Here is a 26,707-nt window from a genome sequence, read left to right as displayed (position 1 = left end):
CTATCTTTGCAGGCTTATATTCCACCCTTTCCTGTAAATGGGCTCAGGGAGGATCAAAACATAAATTAAATAACGATTAAAAGCCTACAGATTAGAAACCAAAAATACAATAAAACCAGTCTAATATGCAAATGAGTCCCTGCTGGGCTTTTCCTACAAAAAAGCCCTGTGTGAAACAATGGTGACACCGGGGGTGTGGTCTAATATGCAAATGAGTTCCCACTGGGCTTTTGTTACCCCAAAAGCCCCGTGTGAAACAACGGTTCTGTCAGGGTGTAGCCTCTTATGCAAATGAGTTCCCGCTGGGCTTTTTCTACCAAAAAAGTCCTAGGTGAAACAATGGTGACACCGGGGGTGTGGCCTAATATGCAAATGAGTTCTGGCTGGGCTTTTTCTACAAAGAAGCCCTGTACACGCACACACATATAAATACTAAAAATAAAAGCAACCCCCTTCCCCAGATCAAGGGGGAAGGACCATTTATCCCTTCTTTCCCATTCTGCTGACCTGAAATAGCCTTGTGGAACTATGAGTCAGAAGCTAAGGTTGCCAATCACCAGGTGGGGCCTGGAATACTCTTGGAATTCCAACTGGTCTCCAGGCCACAGAGATCTGTTCTCCTGGAATACGTAGCTGCTTCGGAGGACAGATTCTACAGCATCACTCACCCCCTGAGCTCCTAACCTCTTCACAAACCCCCATCTCCCACGGGTTCCACCAACAAATCTCCAGGATTTTCCCAACCTGGAGCTGGCCCCTGCCCCGATCAAGACCTGTAGGTGTAGACTAAGAAACAAGAGCCACACAGGGCTGGTATCTGGTGGGGGAAGGCTTTTTTCCCCTTAAAGAACCCATGACTCAGCCTTCCATCCTTCCAAGGTCGGTGAAATGAGTACCCAGCTTGCTGGGGGTAAAGTGTAGACGACTGGGGAAGGCCATGGCAAACCACCCCATAACAACAAATCTGCCAAGAAAACATCACGATGTGACATCACCCCCTGGGTTGGTAAGGACCCCACGGCTTGCACAGGGGACTACCTTTACCTTTTTTAGTCTGAAATCAGGCCTCTGCACGCATGCATTTCCAAGCAAAACAAACCGCCTCCTTCCCCAAACTCACAGCGCCACATCGGATTTGGCTATCCCTCTGAATCTGCAGAAAGACAGAAACAAACTTACCCCCTTCTTTGCAGAGGTCGGTGCTCTCCGTCTGGGGGAGGAACAAGCCTCCTAAACGCTGAACGGTGGAGTATTGCAGTTCTCTAAATCTTTTTCACAGCTCTCTACACCCCAAGCAGCTGAAGGATGCTGCAAAACCTACCAGGTTCTCTTTAGGGGCAAGCGAGGTAGGATCTCGCCTTTCCTTTAAAGGCACTGCCAGTCCAAAGGGGAGAGATAGGCTTCTTCTTTATGGGCCACCTGTGGATATGAACCTCGGAAAGCAGGCAAGGATAACCTGAACCGGGTTCGTGTTTGCGCAGAAAAACCAGTTGTGACATATACTTCTCCCCCCCACCCTCCCACCCTCAAAGAAACCCTCACTATTCCCTATGTGATGTGTTGCAAAGAGCTTTCATCTCCTCCTCCTGCGGTTTTCTTGGCCCTCGACAAACTAGCAAATTAAAAAAACACAGCAAGGCTGTCAGCCAAAAAATTCCACCCGTTTTTAGAAACAGAGAGAGGGAAGCGCTCGGAAGCGGGCGAGTTTTCAACCCGAGAGCAGACGGAGAAGGGAGAATCTCACTTTGCAGCCTCTTGTTGGGACATGTAGAGCAAAATTCGACACACACATGCACAGACCACACCCAGTGTCAGAGAACTCATCAGCATACACATTCCAAATCCAGCTATGAGCACAGAGGGTGCCTGTGATGGGGAGGAGGGCAAGCTGCAAACTGCAGACTTAAAAACAAAACAAAACAAAACAACTTCCATAAGGTGAGCAGTACAGGATGAGGATCTTTTGCTATAAAAATTGGAATATTCAGATGGAGTGGCGGTGGAAAATGAGATCAACTTGCAGTAGACTTGTGGAAGAAGATATTGGATTTATATCCCGCCCTCCACTCCGAATCTCAGAGCGGCTCACAATCTCCTTTACCTTCCTCCCGCACAACAGACACCCTGTGAGGTGGGTGGGGCTGAGATGACTCTCACGGCAACTGCCCTTTCAAGGACAACCTCTGCCAGAGCTATGGCTGACCCAAAGCCATTCCAGAAGCTGCAAGTGGAGGAGTGGGGAATCAAACCCGGTTATCACAGATAAGAGTCCGCACACTTAGCCAGTACACCAAACTGGCTCTCTGGAGACCCCCAGTGATTTTTTTTTTTTTTTTTTAGCAGGAATGCACAGAAACGCAGTTCTGGCTGCCTTGGCATTAGGAAGTGTGGCCTAATATGTGAGAGCCAGTTTGGAATAGTGGTTAAATGTGTCTTCTCTTATCTGAGAGAAGAAGATGAAGAAGAAGATATTGGATTTATATCCCGCCCTCCACTCTGAAGAGTCTCAGAGCGGCTCACAATCTCCTTTACCTTCCTCCCCCACAACAGACACCCTGTGAGGTAGATGAAGATATTGGATTTATATCCCGCCCTCCACTCTGAAGAGTCTCAGAGCGGCTCACAATCTCCTTTCCCTTCCTCCCCCACAACAGACACCCTGTAAGGTGGGTGGGGCTGGAGAGGGCTCTCACAGCAGCTGCTTTTTCAAGGACAACCTCTGCCAGAGCTATGACTGACCCAAAACCATGCTAGCAGGTGCAAGTGGAGGAGTGGGGAATCAAACCTGGTTATCCCAGATAAGAGTCTACACACTTAACCACTACACCAAACTGGCTCTCCAGTTTGATTCCCCACTCCTCCACTTGGAGCCGCTGGAATGGCCTTGGGTCAGCCATAGCTCTGGCAAGGGTTGTCCTTGAAAGGGCAACTGCTGTGAGAGCCCTCTCCAGCCCCACCCACTTCACAGGGTGTCTGTTGTGGGGGAGGAAGATAAAGGAGATTGTGAGCCGCTCTGAGACTCTGAAATTTGTAGTGGAGGGCAGGATATAAATCCAATATCTTCTAATATGCAAATGAGTCCCCACTGAGTTTTTTCTACAAAGAAAGCCCTAGTGACCAGTGTTCCCTCTAAGCTGAGTTAGTGTGAGCTAGCTCACAGATTTTTAGCCTCCAGCTCACACATTTTTGTCTTAGCTCAGGAAGGATGGCCCCAGAGCACACGCATTGATGCAGTCACTCACAACTTGAATGCCAGGAGCTCACAACTTCAGTGCCAGTAACTCACAAAGCAGAATTTTTGTTCCTAAGACTCTGCAGCTTAGAAGGAACATTGCTGGTGACCCTTTATTGGAGAGGTGACAAAGATGCGGTCGGGGGGTTGAATCAGCTTAGAGGGAACAGTAGGCTGGGAGGCCGCCAAGGAAGTTAATGGTCATGAAGCAAAGGCAGGCAATGGCAAACTATCTCTGAACCAGTGTTTCCTCTAAGCTGAGTTAGTGTGAGCTAGCTCACAGTTTTTTAGCCTCTGGCTCACACGTTTTTTAGCCTCTGTTTTTATCTTAGCTCGGGAAAAATGGCCCCAGAGCAAACCCACTTCTGCATCTTATAACGCCAGTAGCTCACGAAGTAGAGTTTTTGCTCACAAGGCTCCACAGCTTAGAGGGAGCGTTGCTCTGAAGCTCTCTTGCCTCGAAAACCCTATGAGGTTACCGGGCAGGAGCTCCTTTGCATATAAGGCCACACCCCCTTGATGTAGCCAATCCTCCAAGAGCTTGCAGTAGGCCCTGTTATAAGAGCTCTGTAAGCTCTTGGGGGGGGGGGGGTTGGCTACATCAGGGGTGTGTGGCCTACTATGCAGAGGAGCTCCTGCTACAAAAAGAGCCCTGGAGGTTACCATACGTCAGGCTGTGACCTGATGGCAAGCCAATAAGACAAGGACCATGGTTCTCCAGGAGAATTGATCTCTGTAGTCTGTGTCAAGAGTTACTCCATTTTGTTTCATTCTAGTTTGTTCCTCTTGCCATATGTATCTAATTCATATAACGCAGGGGTGGCCAACGGTAGCTCTCCAGATGTTTTTTGCCTACAACTCCCATCAGCCCCAGCCAGTATGGCCAATGATATAATGCTATGCTTGTGCTCTGCTGTGCTGCCCTTGAAGCATCCCGTTGCTGCAGCTTATCAGGAGGGAGGATGGCATGTCTGGGACTTGGCTAGTTACTATGCAACCAAGGTTGAGAACTGGAGGAGGCGCAACCCAAGAACTGATAACACCACCTGGAGTGATGAGAGCTTAATAGAAACACTGTGCAAACCCTCTCTGTAGTTTGGCGTGCTTTGGCTTGAATTATAATGGTCAGGGCAAAGGGTTATAAGCACTAGGAACTGGCGGGAAGGCCAGTTCCGACAATGCGTGTGTATGCCCATGATGCTGGATTAAAGATCTTGAACTCCACTTGTCTTGTCCTTGTCTCTGGGTCTGAGAGTCTGGAGATCAGCTGTAATCCCAAGGAGATCCCCAGGTCCCACCTGGAGGTGGGCATTCTTAATACAAGACCACATGTGAACTTGTAACATAACCTAAATGGATCCCTCAGTTATGTTCACTGTAACAATTATTTGCAATGGAAGGAGGGAGACAGGAACATAAGAAAATCCATGCAGGATCAAGCTAATGGCCCATCCAGTCCAACACTCTGTGTCACACAGTGGCCCAAAACCCCCAAATGCCAACAGAAGATCTACCAGTGGAGCCAGGATACTAGAAGCCCTCCCACTGTTGCCCCCCCCCCCCCAAAGCACCAAGAATGCAGAGCATCACTGCTCCAGACAGAGTTCCAACAATACGCTGTGGCTAATAGCCACTGATGGACCTCTGCTCCATATGCTTATTCAATCCCCTCTTGAAGCTGTCTATGTTTGTAGCCGCTGCCACCTCCCGTGGCAGTGAATTCCATGTGTTAATCATCCTTTGGGTGAAGAAATACAAGGACAGGATGTTTCCTGTTGTCTGGGGAAAGAGATCACCGGTGTGTATGAGGTGGGTCTGAATGACTGATATTTGGAAGCTGATTAATACTAGATTCCACGGAGACTTTAGTAGTTGTTTCCTTCAGCTTCCTCAGAGTGATTAGAGAGGGCAGCTTAATACTCATAAGTGCCTTAGCGGGGCGCTCAAACCATCAGCAGGGTTCTGCCTCAAAACACTGCTCTCAAGCACCTGCAATTTCCTGGTAGGGAGTTGCTAAAGTGACACGATCTCTAGTGCAAAATCGTTTTGCAGGTTTGATGTGTTGACCGGGTCTTGCGTTGTTGGAACTTTTACAGCTCCCTCTGTAAAGAGCATCGACCGTCACACGAAGCTGCCTTCTCCTGAATCAGGCCACAGGTCCATCAAGGTCAGTCTTGTCTACTCAGACTGGCAGCAGCTCTCCAGGGTAGGGCTGCCAAGCTCTTGGGCAGGGGTTCTCCCACCTGGAAGGTTCCCAGTCCGCCAGCCCACATTGGGCTGGTGAGGGGAATCTCCCCTGATGTCGCTGGTGCAATGACATCACCTGCGAGTGACATCACCGCACCGGCAATGTTGAGTGCCGGCCGCTCCAGGCGTTTCCGGGAAAACACAATGTTTTCTGGACACTCTAGCATTTTGAGACGGAAAACTCTATGGTACAATAGGTACCATAGAGTTTTTTACCTCCCAAAATGATAGAGTTGGCAACCCTACTCCAGGGTCTCAGGAGGAGGTCTTTCACATCACCTCCTGCCTGATCCTTTCAAATGGAGATGCAGGGGATCGAACCTGGGACCTTCTGCATGCCAAAGGGACACTCTGCCACTGAGCCACAGCCTCCCCCGTCCCCTCATTCCCTTCCTCAGCTGAAGCAAAGCTGTTTCACCTGACTCTCCCCCACCCCCAGCAACCAGTGGAGTGACATCTAGGGTTGCCAAGTCTCTCACTATGGCACGAGCCTTCCCTCTGGCAACCTGTACTTCCCACTGCTAAAGGATTTTTTTTTAAAAAACCCTGTCATTCCATGTAATATGATGTGATTTCTGGGGAGCCTGGAAGTGATGTCATGCCTCTAGGAATTGCCAAAAACTCTATGGTTTTGCTCCAGGAAGTGATGTCATGGCACACGTGATAATGGTTCTGCCTGTGTTCCTGCCTCCCTCCCAATGTCCTACCAGGTCCCAGCCGTCAGCTGGTAGCCATAGTGAGACTGTACAACAAGCAAGAACTGAAAGAAATGTTGGGGATCGTGATGAGAGCTTAATTGCATTTTATCATGCCTCGTAATGCCTGTTCAGGATCTTTCCAGAGTCAGGGTGGAAATGAGACACAGGATGAAGAAATGCCAAATATGTCAAAACCCTCGGACGAAAGTAAGAATGGAAGAGATGCTCTTGCTCACGCCAGTGAGTCCTGTTCAGAGATCAGGACTGAGAAGCAGCAAGACAATTCAGTTCATGTTAGGGGCGGAATTCTAGCAGAAGCTCCTTTGCATATTAGGCCACACACCCCTGATGTAGCCAATCCTCCAAGAGCTGACTAGGTTCTTTCTTGTAAGCTCTTGGAGGATTGGCTACATACATCAGGGGGTGTGGCCTAATATGCAAAGGAGCTCCTGCTAGAATCCTCCAAGAGCTGACTAGGTTCTTTCTTGTAAGCTCTTGGAGGATTGGCTACATACTGCTAGAATTCCACCCCTGGTTCATGTAAATATGGCTGGAGGAGTGGCTTAGGGAGGAGTGGCTTAGCAGGGGGGAGGAAGGGAAATTTCAGCTCGGCACTCCATTATTCCCTATGGAGACCAATTCCCATAGAGGGTATAATGGAGAATTCATCTCTGGGTATCTGGGGTTCTGGGGGTGGGGCTGCTTTTGGAGGAAGAGGAACCAAATTTGCAACATAGCATCTGGTGCCTCTCCCCAGAATACCCCCCGAGTTTCAAAAAGATTGGACCAGGGGGTCCAATTCGATGAGCCATCAAAGAAGCTGCCTCTATATTTCATTATTTCCTATGGAAGGGAAGGCATTTAAATGGTGCGCGGTCCCTCTAAATGTGATGGCCAGAACTCCCTTTGGAATTCAGTTCTGCTTGTCATAACCTTACTCCTGGCTCCACCCCCCCCCCCAATGTCTCCTGGCTCCACCCCCAAGTCCCCAGATATTTCTTGAATTGGACTCGGCAACCCTAGCCTGAACTGCACGAGGGGGGCAGGATCGATCCCTAGCATTCCCAGTTGAAAGGATCATATTAACAGGTGACGTGAATGACCTTAACCAAAGGCCCCAGAGAGATGCTGGCTGTCAGCATATTGAATTTATTTCAAATGTGTTTTTTAAAAAAAAAAAAATCCTGCCTTTCCAGCCAATCAGGGCCCTCAAGGTGTCGAACAACTAAAACCCATGAAAAAACGACTTTACAAACCACACGCACACACTTTTGTGTGTAAAGTGCCTTGAAGTCACGGTCAACTTACGGTGACCCCAGCGAGGGAGAAGCAGAGGTGGCTGGCCGCTGCCTTCCTTTGCAAAGCCTTCTTTGATGGTCTCCCTTCCAAGTACCAAAGCTGCTTGGCTTCTAAGATCTGACAAGATCAGTTATTTTTTCCCATCTCCCCCCCCCCCCCGCCCTTCAGTCTTATATAACAACTATTAAAAACATAATCAGGAAGGGAGTGCCAGATAATAATAATAATAATAATAATAATAATAATAATAATAATAATAATAATAATAATAATAATAATAATAATAATAATTATTATTATTATTATTATTATTATTATTATTATTATTATTAATACCCCGCCCTCCCCGCCGAGGCAGGCTCAGGGCGGCTTACAGGACATGGCAAAAGCCATATTAAAACAATAAAACGAGATTATACAGTTCAACACAGTTAACAATTAAGTATTTAAATAATCTAAAAACAGTCTAAAAATATAATCTAATAGTGCTACTATCTCAGTTATGTTAATGTTAATGATGGCGTGATGTTTATTCCAAGCTCCGTCTTAGAAGGCTAGCCGGAAGAGGGCGGTTTCGCAGGCCCTATGGAATTGGCCATGATCCCGCAGGGCCCGCACCTCTTCCGGCAGCTGGTTCCACCATTGAGGTGCTTTTATTGAGAAGGCCTGTTCTCTAGTTGTTTTTAGTCTGGCCACTTTTGGCCCAGGTACTTCCAGAAGGTTTTGTGAACTGGATCGTAGTGCTCTCTGGGGAACAGATGGAACAACAACAACAACAAAAGTGGCTTCATCTGCTAGCTGAAGATAGTACCCTTGTTCAGGTAGGCTACTACCACGGAGGTTTTTTGCCCAAATACCAGAGTATCATCTGGAAATCACTGGTGTGATGATGTCACTTCCTGTTGTTGTGGGAACAGTTAGGTCTTTTGTGCACCACACCCAAGGAAAAATACCTGGCCGTAAAAGCGCCATGAGAAGCTGCATATAGTTTATTTCCTTCCTCCGCGATTATTAGCCATGCGCAAAGACGGGGTCAAGGTATGCCCAAGGTATGCCTGCAGACATGTATTCCGAATAAAACTTGCTTGCTGCTGACCTCCGTGTCTTGGTGTTTTCTTGGTGAGACGAAAACGATCCATAACACTGTGCAATATTGGCAACATGGCCTCAGCTTTCCTCTTTCACCTGATAGGAGCTGATAAAAGGCTGAGGGGCAGGGCCTGGTGGCCTCTACTGGGAGGGGGAGGGAGTCTGGCAACTGTAGCTTTCAAACACCCACGTGATACAAATATGTTTTAGATGGTCTTTATAAAAGGGAGTAGATTATTTCTGTTTGGGGATTTCACTCCAGACCAGCACCGCTATCCATACCTTCTATCTGTAACCAATCCTTACATGAACAGGGACACAAAAAAGCAAAAACAGAAAAGAATGCCACAGCAAAACAAAGTGTCATAATCTCAGGGTGCAGGCAGGCGGGAGTCCAAAGCCAGTCCAAGGTCAAAGTCAAGCAGGAGCCAAGTCACCAAAGCAAAATCGCAAAGCGGAATCAGAAGTCAGTGTCCAAAAGGGTCAGGGTGCCAAGGAATTCATGCAGGTCAGGATCAGTAAGGAGCGTGGATGCAAGCCAGAGAATAGACTTGCTGCTTCCACAAGGTTACCAGGTCCTGGGTGGGAGTTATATGGGAGCCTCAATCAGCCTGCTCCCTGGGTGGCAGCGACTTTGCTAGAACTCAGGGCTGAGAGATCTGAAGCATCAGCGTGCCTCATGTCTTTGCTCTGAAAGGTCTTTCCGGAGCCTGCTTCGAACTCTTGAGATGGGAGGGGGAGAGCTTGGAGGAGATTGATTGTCAACAGCTGACACTGGTGCCTGGAACGTGGGGAGAGTGATTGATGGGCCAGCTGCTGGTTGTTCAGCTGAGGAACTGGCTGGCAACTCTTCCAGGTCTGTTAACCCTTCCAGCTCCCCCTCGTCAGGGCTCATGACACAAAAATCTGGTCAGTGTTCCTTTCACTTCCTGGGTGCAGAGTGCGGCGGAATTTAGGTCTTTGGGCAGAGCAATCAGGATGCATTTGTTAAGACCTAACAGTGCACTTTAAGAAATAATAGTGCACTTTAATTGGGTTATTTGAGAACAAGTTTCTCTCTTTCAGTTTATGGGGTTCTTGCCAGTCATTCCTCACACCCTTACCAAATAGGGTTGCCAAGTCCAATTCAAGAAATATCTGGGGATTTTGGGGGTGGAGCCATGAGAACAGACATGGGGGTGGAGCCTTAAGCAAAGTTGTGACAAGCACAATTGAACTCCAAAGGGAGTTCTGGCCATCACATTTAAAGGGACCGCACACCTTTTAAATGCCTTCCCTCCATTAGAAACAATGAAGGATAGGGGCGCCTTCTTTTGGGGCTCATAGAATTGGACCACCTGGTCCAATCTTTTTGAAACTTGGAGAGCATTTTGAGGAGAGTCATCAGATGCCATGCTGATAACCTGGTGCCTCTACCTCAAACGACACCCCCTCCAGAGCCCCAGATACCCGCAGATCAATTCTCCATTATATCCTATGGGAATCGATCTCTAGAGGGAATAATGAAGTGCCCAGCAGACATCCCCCTGCCCACGTTTCTAATGACTCTGAATCAGGGGAGGGCCTGCTCCCACCTGGGGATTGGCATCTCTACTCATGAGTTACTGAACTTCCAACTTCTTCAAAGTAACACAGAGCAACCAAAGGCTCAAGTTTATCTTTCCTATGCAAACAACCTCTGAAAAGATTGTGCAACCAACGGAGGGTCTGGGCTGCTTTCACAGCCACTGGGAGCAGCCATGTTGTTCTGCCTGTTCCCCCCGCTCCCATTCATCCTTAAAGACACAGACACACCATCCAAGAGGAAGGCTTTCCAAGTGGAGTCTGAAGCCTCCGGAGGTGGAAAGGCACATGGTGGGGGTGGGGCTTCCCCCGTCGGCCAGAGGACTTGGAGCGAGAAGGAGCCTGGGAAAGTGGGAGAAACCCCCGCTAGGACCTGAGGATTGGCAAGCCTATTACCAAACCTGGTGGGAACGGAAGTCCCAGAAGTCTCTATACCAGACCTGGCCAAACTTGCTTAACGCAAGAACCACACATAATAAAGATCAGATGTCTGAGAGTCACAAGAAAAAAGGAAGACAGGCAAATAGATGGGGGCAGGCAAGAGGGAGGGAGAGGCTGAAAGAAAACAACTTTACATGCATTCTCCAAGCTGCCAGCTGGCTTGGCTTGGCGAAGTGATTTAAAGAGAGAAATGTCTTCTCCATGCTGGCTGACAGTGCGGTGGGGGCTTTGAGAGCAACACAATATGTGTGGAAGAGCCACATGTGGCTCTTGAGCCACAGTTTGGCCACCCCTGCCCTATACTCCAAAAATTCCTTAACACAGAGCAAGAAGAAGAGGCTACAAGCCCCATCAATACATGTATCCATTTGCAATTAACAGAACCAACAGTTGGCCCAGTCTAATAAACACTTCAAATGCATCATTAAGAGGCCCTTCGGATTTATTCTCATTACAGTCTCATGTGCAGCGAATCGGAATTTTGTTCCAAAAACGTTTCCCCGCTGACCTTCCCGAGCTGGGTCGGCGCCAGGATCATTTCTCACGGATTGGCAGAAAAAGAAGAAAAAAAAAACCCAAGCCCCCCCAAATGCCCACATCTCTGAAAAGATCTGTTAACGAGCTCATAAACTTCCCAACATAAAGCCGGGAAGGCAGAAGCAGAAGCAATCTGTTAACAAAGTGTCTAATTTACAGCCGCCCGCAAAGCAAGCCGGTGGCTTTTAATGGGGTGAAGGCCTCCTCTCTTTGATTAACTAATTGCTAAATTACGCACTGGCCTGACGTTGTCAGAGGAGGTCAAGCCAAATCAGGACAGCATTGGGAAGTTAATGGAATTGCCAGCAGTGGCCTGTTAGTAGGTCAACAACACATCTAAACTCACAGTTTCAGCTTATAGAATCATAGAATCATAGAGTTGGACCTCCAGGGTCATCTAGTCCAGTGGTCCCCAAACTTTTTGGCACCAGGGACCAGTTTTGTGGAAGACAATTTTTCCATGGACCGGGGGTGGGCAGGGAGGCGCAATGGTTTCAGATGATACAATGGTGCACTTTATTTCTATTAGCTTGGTGTGGTGGTTAAGTGTGCAGATTCTTATCTGGGAGATCTGGGTTTGATTCTCCACTCCTTCACCTGCAGCTGCTGGAATGGCCTTGGGTCAGCCATAGCTCTTGCGGGAGTTGTCCTTGAAAGGGCAGCTTCTGGGAGAGCTCTCTCAGCCCCACCCACCTCACAGGGTGTCTGTTGTGGGGAAGGAAGGTAAAGGAGAATGTGAGCTGCTCTGAGACTCTGAAATTCGGAGTGGAGGGAAGGATATAAATCCAACGTCTTCTTCTTATTATTACTACATTGTAATATATATTGAAATAATTATACAACTCATGGTCCAGTTGCTAACAGGCCGTGGATCGGTACCGGTCCACGGCCTGGGGTTGTGAACCCCTGATTTAGTCCAACCCCCTGCACAATGCAGGGAATTCACAAATACCTCCCCCTAAATTCTTGACCCAGCAAACTGACAAATAGCTCCCCCTAAAGTCCTTGAGATATCAGCTGTGTGCCCAGGGTTCACTAGAATTGCCAGTATCCAGGTGGTTTGAACAAAGCATAGTATTGATCAGCCTCTAAATCAAGTGCTCACAAACCACTTAGATGCGTAACAACTACTTCGATAAAAATTCTATAAACATGCAATATAAGATTCTGTTATAAAGAAGTACTTATATACCTAGGAACATGTGACTCACCAAGAACAGGGAGTTCCAATATGTCCATGAAACTTTAAATGTACAATAAAGGTATTCTGTTTTTTCAAAGGGAACCCACACTTCATATAATGCAGGGGTGGCCAAACTTTGACTTGGGAGCCACACATAGCAATTTCACACATATTGTGCACCTCTCAAAGCTCCCACCATCCTGTCGGCCAGCTTGGAGAAGGCATTTTTCTCTTTAAATCACTTTGCCAAGCCTTCCTTCCTTCCTTCTGGAGGAGACTGACCAAGAGAGAGATCTTGGGGTCGTGGTAGATAACTCACTGAAAATGTCAAGACAGTGTGTGACTGCAATAAAAAAGGCCAATGCTACGCAGGGAAATCACCGAGTGCCCACATTGAGTGCACCTCCCCTTGCCTGGGTCTGAACCTGGAACTTGAGTAGGGTTGCCAAGTCCCCAGCTTCCCTTAGATAAAAACTCTATGATACCTATTGTACCATAGAGTTTTCCCTCCCAAATGGCTAGAACGTCTGGGAAAACCATAGCGTTTTCCTGGAAACGCCTAGAGCGGCCCCGCATGGGCAGCACCATTTTGATGATGACACTTCCGGGTGAAGTCATCGCACCAGCGATGTTGGGGGAGGTTCCCCCCACATTGGGCCAGCGGGTTGGGAACCTCTCGGGCAGGGAATTCCCTGCCCAGACCGGGGGCTTGGAAGCCCTAAACTTGAGGCATGTGCTAGGCATGTGCTTTCCCCCACAGAGCTGCAATTAGAGGGAAGTGATCCCCAGTGGCTTCTCCCTAGCACTGAGTCCGGCTTTAAAAAAGTCAATTGCAGCTTTCTCTTCAGGCCTGCTGTTTGTCGCAGCAAGATTTCTCAAATCCTGCTCATTACAAACCCTGCTCTGTATTTGTCCACAATTAGCTCCTCCACAAATTCCCCTTCCCAGATGGCTGAGTCACACCAACCCCAGTGGGTTGGACTGCAAGGTTCACGGCTTCCATGCAATAAGCTCCTCTCTGAGAATCTGATCTTCTCCAGCAGGAATCTCATTTATTAAGGCAGAGTGAGTCACCGTGAAGGACGGCAATGAGGGGAAATTGATTTCCTTGCTTTACCCCAGCGATCAATTCAGTTGCCCCATTTCTTTTCTTTCTGTTTTTTTGTTTTTTTAAGGTAGGCAGAGCGGTTAGGAAAACAACTCAGTGTGTTGTTTTTTTTCCCTGTATGTCTACACGCACAGGCAGCAACTCCTTCGCATATCAGGCCACAAACACCTGATGTAGCCAATCCTCATGGAGCTTACAGGGCTCTTAGTTCCTCAGTGAAAGAGGCTTCCTCAGGAGGTGGTGGGCTCTCCTTCCTTGGGGGTTTTTAAACAGAGGCTAGATGGCCATCTGACAGCAATGAGGATCCTGTGAATTTAGGGGGAGGTGTTTGTGAGTTTAGAGCAATTCTTCAGTGGAACAGGCTTCCTTGGGAGGTGGTGGGCTCTCTTTCCTTGGGGGTTTTTAAACTGAGGCTAGATGATGAAGAAGATGAAGATATTGGATTTATATCCCGCCCTCCACTCCGAAGAGTCTCAGAGCGGCTCACAATCTCCTTTACCTTCCTCCCCCACAACAGACACCCTGTGAGGTGGGTGCGGCTGGAGAGGGCTCTCACAGCAGCTGCCCTTTCAAGGACAACCTCTGCCAGAGCTATGGCTAACCCAAGGCCATTCCAGCAGCTGCAAGTGGAGGAGTGGGGAATCAAACCCCGTTCTCCCAGATAAGAGTCCGCACACTTAACCACTTCACCAAACTGGCTCTCCAAGATGGCCCTTCACCAAGATGGCCTTCATCTTGGCTCTTCACCAAGATGGCCCTCTGACAGCAATGAAGATCCTGTGACTTTAGGGGGCGGTGTTTGTGAGTTTCCTGCATGTGCAGGGGGTTGGACTATATTACCCTGGTAGGTCCCTTCCAACTCTATCATTCTATGATTCCAGTACAGGGCCTACTGTAAGCTCCAGGAGGATTGGCTACATCAGGGTGTATGTGACCTAATATGCAAAGGAGTTCCTGCTACAAAAAAAAAGCCCTGCACACATATATAATGCATCTGAATATATTTATATATTCAGAGATGGTTTGCCATTGCCTTTCTCTGCGTTGCAACCCTGGGCTTCCTTGGTGGTCTCCCATCCAAGTACTATCCAAGGTGAGCCCAGCTTTGCTTCTGAGATCTAAAGAGCGCACAGGAACGACTGAAGTAAAGAAAATAAACCATGCAAGCCAATATTCAAATTGCTGAAATATACACATTCATTGTAGAAATTCATACAACATGTAATAGAATTCGCCCCATACAATCAACAAGATTTACACACAATTCATAGAAACTGGCCTGGAGAAAAAATTCTGACTGCCCCCAAAGCGGCAATCAGCATTTCCCTGGGTGTGTAAGGAAGGGCTGAAAGAACTTAGCACTGCCATCTTCTGCGAACGGGTGATGCATTTTTAAAGTTTTGTTCAGCATTTTGTCGGTAATTCCTCCTTCCTGTCCAATGTTTTTAATTGTTTTTTACCGGGTAAGCATTTTAGCTTGGGTTTTAAGTATTTTAATGATGATGGGATTGGGTTTTAATGGTTTTTAAAAGTGATTTCATGGTGTATGTTTTAATTTGTTAGCCACTCCAGTGGCCCTTGTGAGAGCTAAAGACAGAGGGGGAAATGAGGAGGAGGAGAAGAAGAAGAACATAAGAGAAGTCATGTTGGATCAGACCAATGGCCCATCCAGTCCAACACTCTGTGTCGCACAGTGGCCAATATGTGTGTGTACACACAAACACACATATACTGTGGCTAATAGCCACTGATGTACCTCTGCAATCCCCACAAAGCTGGCTATGCTTGTAGCCGCCGCCACCTCCTGTGGCAGTGAATTCCACATGTTAATCACCATTTGGGTGAAGAAGTACCTCCTTTTATCCGTTCTAACCTGACTGCTCAGCAATTTCATTGAATGCCCACGAGTTCTTGTATTCTGAGAAAGGGAGAAAAGGACTTCTCTCTCTACCCTCTCCATCCCATGCATAATCTTGTAAACCTCTATCATGTCACCCCGCAGTCGACGTTTCTCCAAGCTAAAGAGCCCCAAGTGTTTTAACCTTTCTTCATAGGGTAAGTGTTCCAACCCTTTAATCATTCTAGTTGCCCTTTTCTGCACTTTTTCCGATGCTATAATATCCTTTTTGAGGTGCGGCGACCAGAATTGCACACAGTATTCCAAATGAGACCGCACCATCAATTTATACACGGGCATTAGGATACTGGCTGACCAGTTGAAGCATACCAGTTGATTCATTTGAAATGTTATCTTGGAGGTGAATTTTACAGACTACCAAAAAGACACATAAGTGGTTTTAGATCAAATCAAGCCGGTACTCTTCCTAGAAGCCAAAATGACCAAACTGAAGCTCTTATGAGAAGACAAAAGTCACTAGATGAGAGAAGAATGCTAGGAAAACTTGCAAGTAGCAGCAAAAGAGGAAAATACAATACTCATGGACCACATTTCCCTCCAAACCATTGGAGGACATTTTTTGAGCTTAAAAAAAAAAAAGATATAGAATTAATATATAAACGATGGTCTTTCTCTTTTATCAATATTGATGCCTTTGTCTACCAAATGTGTATAAATGCAGTAATGTAGAATATCTATCTCAATTTCTTCCGTGTTTGTATTGTTTATGTTTGTAAATATAAAAATAAAAAAAATGACAGTGGACAAATGGAGTATAGCACAAAAACATCGCCAGCATTGCCAACTTTCATTTTCTTTTCTTTCTTTCTTTTTTTTTTTTAAATAAGGCTCTAGTCTTCCCCATTGCGGAGTTATAAAGGGCAAGGTGCAGGATGAATACACAACATTGGGCAGCTGTTTCTGAAAACAGCATGGCGCTAAGGACACCAAGGCAGAGCAAAATAATCAGAGTGAATCCAGCCCCTGAGGAACATTCTTGAGCTTTATCTACAATCCATTTATTGTTCCTAAAGTGGTTTTTTTCTTTTCTTCCTAGAGTTATTTTTAAATACCCAAAGGGCTTGTCTCTTTTGGGAGTAAAACTCCTCCCTCAAAGCTTTCTCTCACATTTGTATGTTTTCTCTGTGGACCTCAACCACAGGGTCACAGGCATTGTATCTGCTACTCTGAAGTAATGTGGGGCACGATCTAGTCATAAAAGGTGATTGGGCATCACTATAAAAAGGCAATGTTCAAAGCACATTTGGAAATTCCTCCCCAGACAAAACATTCACAGAAATTTAAGGGAAGAGAACCCCAGTAAGTTGAGCAAAACGTCTGTTTGGCTTCACAGTGGGGTTGCCAATCCCCAGGTGGAGACAGGGGATCCCCCAGATTGGAGGTCCTCACCCCCCCCTCTTTAGGGTCATCAGAAAGCAGGGTGGGGGTGGGAAATGTCTGCTGGGCACTCCTTTATTCACTATGGAGACTGATTCCCATAGGGTATGATGGAAAATTGATCCATGGGTATCTGGGGCTCTGGGGGGGGGGGGGCTGTTTTTTTGAGGTAGAGGCACCAAATTTTCAGCATGGCATCCGGTGCTTCTTCTCAAAACACCCTCCAAGTTTCAAAAAGACTGGTCCAGGGGGGTCCAATTCTATGAGCCTCTAAAGAAGGTGCCCCTATCCATTATTTCCAGTGGAGGGAAGGCATTTAAAAAGTGTGTGGTCCCTTTCAATGAGATGGCCAGAGCTCCCTTTGGAGTTCAATTATGCTTGTCACGACCTTGCTTCTGGCTCCACCCCCAAAGTCTCCTGGTTCCACCCCCAAAACCCCCAGATATTTCTTGAATTGGACTTGGCAACCTGACTCCACAAAGCCCCGTGTTACTCCCTGAGCCATGCCAAACGGGTAGTTTTTAAGGGATCTGGAGATTTCCCTCAGTCGAATCCAAGCCCAAAGGGGATCTGATACAAATTTCAAGGACAGTTTCACACAGCCCGTTATGACCAAATCCAAATTATTACCTGAGTCTACCATCCTCTGCTGCAGCTCCTCCTGGTATAATCTTGGTAATAAATATCCCGGGATCGTCCCCGATGTGTGGGTTATCTGTTCCTCCAGCAATGCTGAAACCCAGGCCAGAATTACCCTGAAGAAAAGGATAAAAAGAAGAGCGGGGGGCAACATTAACCATCTGCTGTATAAAGATGCACATTTAATTCGTTGTCACATTCATTTGACTTCACCAGGTGCCTGTTGTGGGGAGAGGAAGGGAAGGAGATTACAAGGAAGGGAAGGGAGGGAGATTTTATACTCCACTTTGAGACTCCTTAAGGTAGAGAAAAGCGGGGTATAAACCCTCCTCCTCTTCTTGACAGAATCCATACTCTGTTATGTGACAATTACTTTCAGAGCAGTTCACATCCATTTATAACAACTAAACAAACAGAAAGTCATTTAATCATAAAACCAAGAATCATACACAGCACCAGGGTTTGTTTGTTTGTTTGTTTTTTTTTTTTTTGAGCAGGAACGCACAGGAACGCAGTTCCGGCTGGCTTGATGCCAGGGGGTGTGGCCTAATATGCAAATGAATCCCTACTGGGCTTTGTCTACAAAAAAAGCCCTGTGTGGAACAATGGTGATGTCAGAGTGTGGCCTAATATGCAAATGAGTTCCTGCTGGGCTTTTACTACCAAAAAAGCCCTGCACAGCTCTACAAAAGAGATTAATTTTTTTTTTTTGATTCTGCTTACCCTGGATCAAATATTTCATTGAAAGGGTATAGTGCACACCACGCCTTTTTTTTTTTTTAAAGCAGGAACACACAGAAACGCGGTTCCAGCTGGCTTGGTGTCAGGGGGTGTGGCCTCATATGCAAAAGAGTTTCCGCTAGGCCACCAAAAAAGCCTGTGTGAAATAATAGTGCTGTCAGGGGTGCGGCCTAATATACAAATGAGTTCCCACTGAGCTTTTGCTACCAAAAAAGCCCTGTGCAAAACAATGGTGCTGTCAGGGGTGTGGCCTCATATGCAAATGAGTTCCTGCTGGGCTTTTTCCTATAAAAAAAAGGCCCTGGTGCACACCAGACCCTAGAAGGGGAATGGTTATGGGTCAGTGTAAGGTTGCACAGCTCCTGGTGGAGCCCGGAGATCTCTTGGAATTACAACTAATCTCCAGAGGACAGAAATCAGTTCCCCTGCAGAAAATGGGAGGGTGGAGTCTACGGCATTGTGGTCTCCCTAGGTCCCACCCTTCCCCAAATCCTGCTTTGCCCAGACTCCATCCCCAAATCTCCAGTAGGGTTGTTGTTGTTGTTCAGTCGCACAGTCGAGTCTGACTCTTTGCGACCCCATGGACCAAGTCATGCCAGGGCCTCCTGTCTTCCACCATCCTCCAAAGTCTGCTCAAATTCGTGTTTGTTACATCAGTAACGCTGTCCAGCCATCTCATCTTTTGCTGTCCCCTTCTTCTTTGGCCTTCTGTCTTTACCAGCATCAGGGTCTTCTCCAGGGAGTGCTCCCTTCTCGTTGGGTGGCCAAAGTATTTGAGCTTCAGCATCTGACCTTCCAGGAAACAGTCAGGGTTGATTTCCCTTAGAACTGACTGATTTGATCTTCTTGCAGTTCAAGGGACTCTCAAGATTCTTCTCCAGGGAGTGCTCCCTTCGCATTTGGTGGCCAAAGTATTTGAGCTTCAGCATCTGACCTTCCAGGAAACAGTCAGGGTTGATTTCCTTTAGGACTAACTGTAGGATACTTAATCCCCAATTGAGGGCAAGGGAACTCCTGGTTTGGAGGCCCTCCCCCTGGCTTCAGGGTTATCAGAAAGCATGGGAAGGGAGAGGAAATGTCCGCTGGGAACTCCATTATACCCTATGGAGACCTGTTCCCATAGGGTATAATGGATAATTGATTTGTGAGAATCTGGGGCTGGGGGGGGGTGTTTTTTGAGGTAGAGGCACCAAGTTTTCAAAATAGCATCTGGTGCCTCTCCTAACCCCCCCCTCTCCAAGTTTCAAAAAGATTGGACCACGGGGGTTCAATTCTAGGAGCCCCCAGAGAAAGTGCCCCTATCCTTCATTTTTTCCAATGGAAGCGAAGACATGTTTAGGGAATGTGGTCCCTTTAAATGTGATGGCCAAGACTCCCTTTGGAGCTCAGTGGTGCTTGTCACAACCTTGCTACTGGCTCCAACCCCCCCCCCCCAAAGTCTCCTGGCTCCACCCCCAAAGTCTCTTGGCTTCACCCCCAAAGTCCCCAGATATTTTCTCAAGCGGACCTGGCAACCCTGTCTCCCAGAGTTTCCTTAGTTAGAATGGCAATCCTAGGTCAATGGTAGAAGGAGAAGAGGATACTGAATTTATACCCCCCCCCCTTCACTCTGAATCTCAGAGTCTCAAAGCGGCTTACAATCTCCTTTACCTTCCCCCCCACAACAGACATCCTGTGAGATAGGTGGGACTGAGAGAGCCAGTTTGGTGTAGTGGTTAAGTGTGCGGACTCTTATCTGGAAGAACCGGGTTTGATTCCCCACTCCTCCACCTGCACCTGCTGGAATGACCTTAGGTCAGCCATAGCTCTTGCAGAGGTTGTCCTTGAAAGAGCAGCTGCTGTGAGAGTCCTCTCAGCCCCACCCACCTCACAGGGTGTCTGTTGTTGTGGAGGAAGATAAAGGAGATTGTGAGCTGCTCTGAGATTCTGAGATTCAGAGTGGAGGGCGGGATATAAATCTTCTTCTTCTTCCCAGAAGCTGCCTTTCAAGGAGAACTCTGCAAGAGCTACGGCTGACTCATGGCCATTCCAGCAGCTGCAAGTGGAGGAGTGGGGAATGAAACACTGCACACTTAACCACTACACCAAACTGGCTCTTTGCATGTGGTGGGTTCCAGGTTCAATTCCTGGAATCTCCACTTATAAGGATCAGGTAGTAGGTGATGTGAACTCTCTACCTGAAACCCTAGAGAGCAGCTGTCAGTCAGAATAGACACCACAGACCTTGATAAAACAACACTCTGACTCAGTGAAAGGCAGCATCATGTATTCATGCATTCAAATTGACAAAAGGAGAGGAACATCCCAGGGGATTGAGCTGAATACTGAGAGCAGAGAATTGTTGCATATTTCTCCTTCCTATTGTCTGAGCCGACAACCAGCAAGTCAAATATCCAGAGTTATGGGTTGTTGTTTTTTAATTGACTTGTTTTCTGCTTCCTCTGTAAAAATGTATGCATTTTTCAATGTTATTTCAGCATCAATAAATCAGTATTGTGAATGCAGAAAAGATGCTCAGTTTGGTGCCATAGTTAAGTGTATAGACTCTTCTCTGGGGGAACTGGGCACTTAACCACTACACCAACCTGTTAGCATGTGTAGTGAGACAAGAAACCAATGTCTCTGTTAAGTACTGGGGGTTCTATTGTTTGTAAATTCTTTTACTCCTCTATATTCTGCTAATTTTGCTGCTATTCCCAGGTCTTATCAATCACCTTCACTCCACTCTGAGCTATATTTACGGCTTCCGTAAAAAGTCTGCCGTGAAAACGTTGTGAAAGCAACGTCACCCCAGAGTCGGAAACGACTGGTGCTTGCACAGGGGCCTTTCCTTTCCTCCTTATGCCTCATGACTCAAATTGGCCCTTCCTCATGCCTCATGACTCAAATTGGCTTTTTTTGTAGCAGAAACTCCTTTGCATATTAGGCCACACACATCCCTGATGCAGCCAATCCTCTTGGAGCTTACAGTAGGCCCTGTGCTAAGAGCCCTATAAGCTTTTGGAGGATTGGCTACATCAGGAGGGTGTGGCCTAATATGCAAAGGAGTTCCTGCTACAACCCCCCCCCCCCCCGGTTTGCTACCTATATGTAATGGTTGGTGACTTCAGTTGCAATGTATCTGAATAAATGTGCGTGCACACAAAAGCTTATACCTTGAATAAAACTTTGTCGGTCTTAAAAGTGCCACCGAACTCAAACTTTGCTCAGTTGCTTCAGAGCAACACAGCTACCCACCTGATGCCAAGTTTATTTGGCCACTGCAACACATCTCTCCTCTTTACCAAGATGAATCACACTAGGGTTTTATCATTACACCATATTTGGGGGGGGGGAGGGAATTCACTGCTCAATAGCTTTGCTTATAAATGCACTTTTAAGAGACAAGTTTGCAGTTCTCTGGGGATTTCTGCTTATTCCCCGATTGTAAGCACAGACTGGAATGTCTCTCTTAATAGTTTTAACAAGGGTTTTAGCATTTTTTAAAAACCTCTTCAAAAGAAGGGCTTTTTCAGACTAAAATGCAATGCGGCAGAGTACTGGTTTCATTTAATATGTCTTCTATACCCCTCCAGTATCATATTTAGGGGCTATCCAGACTACCAATCAGACTAGGACAGGGAGAACTGAGTTCAAATCTATGTTCATAGGATGACGTTGCTCTGGTCACCTTCTCATACCCAGGACTTGTTTTGTAGAAAAAGCCTTGCAGAACTCATCTGCATATTAGGCCACACCCCCTGATGTCACCATTGTTTCACAGCAGGAATCATTTGCATATTAGGCCACATCTCCTGACCCCAAGCCAGCCGGAACTGCGTTCCTGTGCAATGCTGTTCAAAAAAAAGCCCTACTCACACCCCAAACCTATTTCCCAGGGTTGTTGTACGACTAAATGGTGCTCAGGAAAACCATGTACACCACCCTTAGGTCTTTAGGGGAAAGGAGAGATACAACATGGATGAATAGAAAACAGTTTTATATATGGGAACAGATTTTTCAATATTATTATCAATATATCAAATTCTCAATATAGTCCAATTTCTGGAACTATCAATATATCTAATCCTCAGCATGGCCTTGATCTGTGGAACTATCGATACATCTAATTCTCAACATGGCTCCGGTTTGTAGATACCTAAATCCAGGGCGCTTTTTTTTGTAGAAAAAGTCCAGCAGGAACTCATTTGCCTATTAGGTCAAGCCCCCGGATGCCAGGCCAGCCAGAACTGCATTCCTGCCCCCCCCCCCCCCCCCAAAGCCCTACTTAAATCCAGAGATGGGTGCCATGGACAGACAAGGCAAATCATTCTAAACAACTGATACAAGCCCCAGGTTTGTAGGACAATCTGAAATTTAAATCTCATTTGTTCCTAAATCCTGCCACCCTCAAATCACCAGTAAGTTCCCAACCCAGATGTGGCTGTGGTATATTTATTGTATATACCAGGGGTGGCCAAACTATGGCTCAGGAACCACATGTGGCTCTTTCACACATATTGTGTGGTTCTCAAAGCCCCCACTGCCCCATCAGCTGGCTTGGAGAAGGCATTTGTCTCATTAAATTACGTCTCCAAGCCAAGCCAATCGGCAGCTTGGAGAATGCATTTAAAGTTAAGGTTGCTTCCTTTCCACCTCTCCTCTCCTCTCCTCTCCTCTCCTTCCTTCCTTCCTTCCTTCCTTCCTTCCTTCCTTCCTTCCTTCCTTCCTTCCTTCCTTCCTTCCTTCCTTCCTTCCTTCCTTCCTTCCTTCCTTCCTTCCTTCCTTCCTTCCTTCCTTCCAACATCTGATGTTTATGTCTTACAGCTCTCAGACTTCTGATATTTATTCTATGTGGCTCTTATATTAAGCAAGTTTGGCCACCGCTGGTATATATGTATGAATATAATTGAAAAGTGTACTTCTCACCCAATGTCTGTGTGATTTAGTTTGATCCTATTAGGTGGAACTTTTGTTTCATTTCCCAGTTTTGTATGTTAGCTGGAGTTGGTGGTTGGTGGAATTGTCTCCATGCCAATAAATCGCTGCTGTTTTGAGCCAGCTTGTCTCTGCTGAATGGACCAAAGAATCTGAGGGTGCCTGAGTGAGTAACCTGTAGGGTTGCCAAGTCCAGTTCAAGAAATATCTGGGGACTTTGGGAGTGGAGCCAGGAGACTTTGGGGGTGAAGCCAGCAGACACTGGGGGTGGAGCCAGAAGCAAGGTTGTGATATGCATAACTGAACTCCAAAGGGAGTTCTGGCCATCACATTTAAAGGGACCACACATTTTTTAAACACCTACCCTCCATTGGAAATAATGAAGGATAGGGGCACCTTCTTTTGGGGCTCATAGAATTGGATCCCCTGGTCCAACCCTTTTGAAACTTGGAGGGTATTCTGAAGAGAGGCACTGAATGCTATGCTGAAAATGTGGTGCCTCTACCTCAAAAAACTGCCCCCCAGATACCCATAGATAAATTCTCCATTGGTCTCCATAGGGAATCATGGAGTGCCCAGCAAACATTTCCCTCCTCCCACCCCACTTTCTGATGACCCTGAAAAGGGAGGGGCTCCATACTGGGGGATCCCCTGCCACCACCTGGGGATTGTATGACAGAAAAAAGTCAAACAGACAGGAGGTTTACAACAAAGTGATACTCCGTATAGGAAACGCCTCTTCTCCAATGTCAAATATTCACAAATGTCCAATAAAGATGCTCTCTTCAATAAATATGGAAAATTCACTTTCTTTACTCATATCAAAAAATTCATACACCATTCACAATAATTCTGGATTAGCTCTCTGTATGCATAGGTAACTAAATTTCATTTTCCAAGTAGCATCAGCTTACAGGCAATACCGGACTGAACTTCCTGTTTCGCATTATTGCTTTATCCAAGCTAGAATTCCACTCTTCACTCTTCACACTCAATAATACACCTTATTTTACTCCACCACGTTTGCTGACATTTTTTTTACATACGTGCATACAGAGAGCTAATCCAGAATGATTGTGAATGGTGTATGGATTTTTTGATATGAGTAATGAAATTGAATTTTCCATATTTATTTGAAGCGAGCATCTTTATTGGACATTTGTGAATATTTGGCATTGGAGAAGAGGGATTTTCTACATGGAGGATCACTTTTTTGTAAACTCACCTGGGGACCGGCGACCCTAGGCTTTGCAGCAAACCCTTTGGCTTTATTTCATAATATATATATATATATATATATATATATATATATATATATATATATATATATATATATATATATATATATATATATATATATATATATATATATATATATATATATATATATATATATATATATTTGGCCACTGTGTGACACAGAGTCTTGGACTGGATGGGTCATTGGCCTGAACCAACATGGCTTCTCTTATGTGACAGAGTGTTGGACTGGATGGGCCATTGGCCTGATCCAACATGGCTTGTCTTATGTTCTTATGTGACAGAGAGTGTTGGACTGGATGGGCCATTGGCCTGATCCAACATGGCTTGTCTTATGTTCTTATGTGACACAGAGTGTTGGACTGGATGGGCCATTGGCCTGATCCAACATGGCTTCTCTTATGTTCTTATGTGACACAGAGTGTTGGACTGGATGGGCCATTGGCCTGATCCATCATGGCTTCTCTTATGTTCTTATGTGACACAGAGTGTTGGACTGGATGGGCCACTGGCCTGATCCAACATGGCTTCTCTGATGTTCTTGTGTGACACAGAGTGTTGGACTGGATGGGCCATTGGCCTGAACCAACATGGCTTCTCTTATGTGACACAGAGTGTTGGACTGGATGGGCCATTGGCCTGATCCAACATGGCTTGTCTTATGTTCTTATGTGACAGAGAGTGTTGGACTGGATGGGCCATTGGCCTGATCCAACATGGCTTCTCTTATGTTCTTATGTGACACAGAGTGTTGGACTGGATGGGCCACTGGCCTGATCCAACATGGCTTCTCTGATGTTCTTGTGTGACACAGAGTGTTGGACTGGATGGGCCATTGGCCTGAACCAACATGGCTTCTCTTATGTGACACAGAGTGTTGGACTGGATGGGCCATTGGCCTGATCCAACATGGCTTGTCTTATGTTCTTATGTGACAGAGAGTGTTGGACTGGATGGGCCATTGGCCTGATCCAACATGGCTTCTCTTATGTTCTTATGTGACACAGAGTGTTGGACTGGATGGGCCATTGGCCTGATCCAACATGGCTTCTCTTATGTTCTTATGTGACACAGAGTGTTGGACTGGATGGGCCATTGGCCTGATCCATCATGGCTTCTCTTATGTTCTAATGTGACACAGAGTGTTGGACTGGATGGGCCACTGGCCTGATCCAACATGGCTTCTCTGGTGTTCTTGTGTGACACAGAGTGTTGGACTGGATAGGCCATTGGCCTGAACCAACATGGCTTCTCTTATGTGACACAGAGTGTTGGACTGGATGGGCCATTGGCCTGATCCAACATGGCTTGTCTTATGTTCTTATGTGACAGAGAGTGTTGGACTGGATGGGCCATTGGCCTGATCCAACATGGCTTCTCTTATATTCTTATGTGACACAGAGTGTTGGACTGGATGGGCCATTGGCCTGATCCATCATGGCTTCTCTTATGTTCTTATGTGACACAGAGTGTTGGACTGGATGGGCCATTGGCCTGAACCAACATGGCTTCTCTTATGTGACACAGAGTGTTGGACTGGATGGGCCATTGGCCTGATCCAACATGGCTTGTCTTATGTTCTTATGTGACAGAGAGTGTTGGACTGGATGGGCCATTGGCCTGATCCAACATGGCTTGTCTTATGTTCTTATGTGACAGAGAGTGTTGGACTGGATGGGCCATTGGCCTGATCCAACATGGCTTCTCTTATGTTCTTATGTGACACAGAGTGTTGGACTGGATGGGCCACTGGCCTGATCCATCATGGCTTCTCTTATGTTCTTATGTGACACAGAGTGTTGGACTGGATGGGCCACTGGCCTGATCCAACATGGCTTCTCTGATGTTCTTGTGTGACACAGAGTGTTGGACTGGATGGGCCATTGGCCTGAACCAACATGGCTTCTCTTATGTGACACAGAGTGTTGGACTGGATGGGCCATTGGCCTGATCCAACATGGCTTCTCTTATGTTCTTATGTGACGCAGAGTGTTGGACTGGATGGGTCATTGGCCTGAACCAACATGGGTTCTCTTATGTTCTTATGTGACGCAGTGTTGAACTGGATGGGCCATTGGCCTGATCCAACATGGCTTCTCTTATGTTCTTATGTGACACAGAGTGTTGGACTGGATGGGCCATTGGCCTGATCCAACCAGCCTCAATAAAGAAACAAGACTGTAGAAAATTTATATATAATATAAGAACATAAGAGAAGCCATGTTGGATCAGGCCAATGGCCCATCCAGTCCAACACTCTGTGTCACACAAGAACATCAGAGAAGCCATGTTGGCCTGATCCAACATGGCTTCTCTTATGTGACACAGAGTGTTGGACTGGAAGGGCCATTGGCCTAATCCAACATGGCTTCTCTTATGTTCTTATGTGATACAGAGTGTTGGACTGGATGGGCCATTGGCGTTATCCAACATGGCTTCTCTTATGTTCTTATATTAT

General features: G+C 46.5%; 1 protein-coding gene across 12 annotated transcripts in view; it reads right to left on the bottom strand.

Moving 5' to 3' along the window:
- DLG2 (discs large MAGUK scaffold protein 2) overlaps positions 1-26,707 on the bottom strand; it is a 1,647,444-nt gene that overhangs the window by 470,280 nt on the left and 1,150,457 nt on the right. For all 12 annotated transcript variants that reach the window (XR_009555217.1, XM_060234983.1, XM_060234984.1 and 9 more), the window contains one exon: positions 17,323-17,447. Coding sequence is in view for 11 of the 12 variants with exons in the window: in XM_060234983.1 (XP_060090966.1) it covers positions 17,323-17,447 (125 nt within the window). In the remaining variant the exon portion in view is untranslated. The remainder of the gene's footprint in view (positions 1-17,322; positions 17,448-26,707) is intronic.

This window comes from Heteronotia binoei, chromosome 3, assembly GCF_032191835.1.
Source record: "Heteronotia binoei isolate CCM8104 ecotype False Entrance Well chromosome 3, APGP_CSIRO_Hbin_v1, whole genome shotgun sequence".
NCBI lineage: Eukaryota > Metazoa > Chordata > Lepidosauria > Squamata > Gekkonidae > Heteronotia > Heteronotia binoei.
Note: the sequence above shows the minus strand (reverse complement) of the source record. Positions and strands in the feature narration are given on the sequence as shown.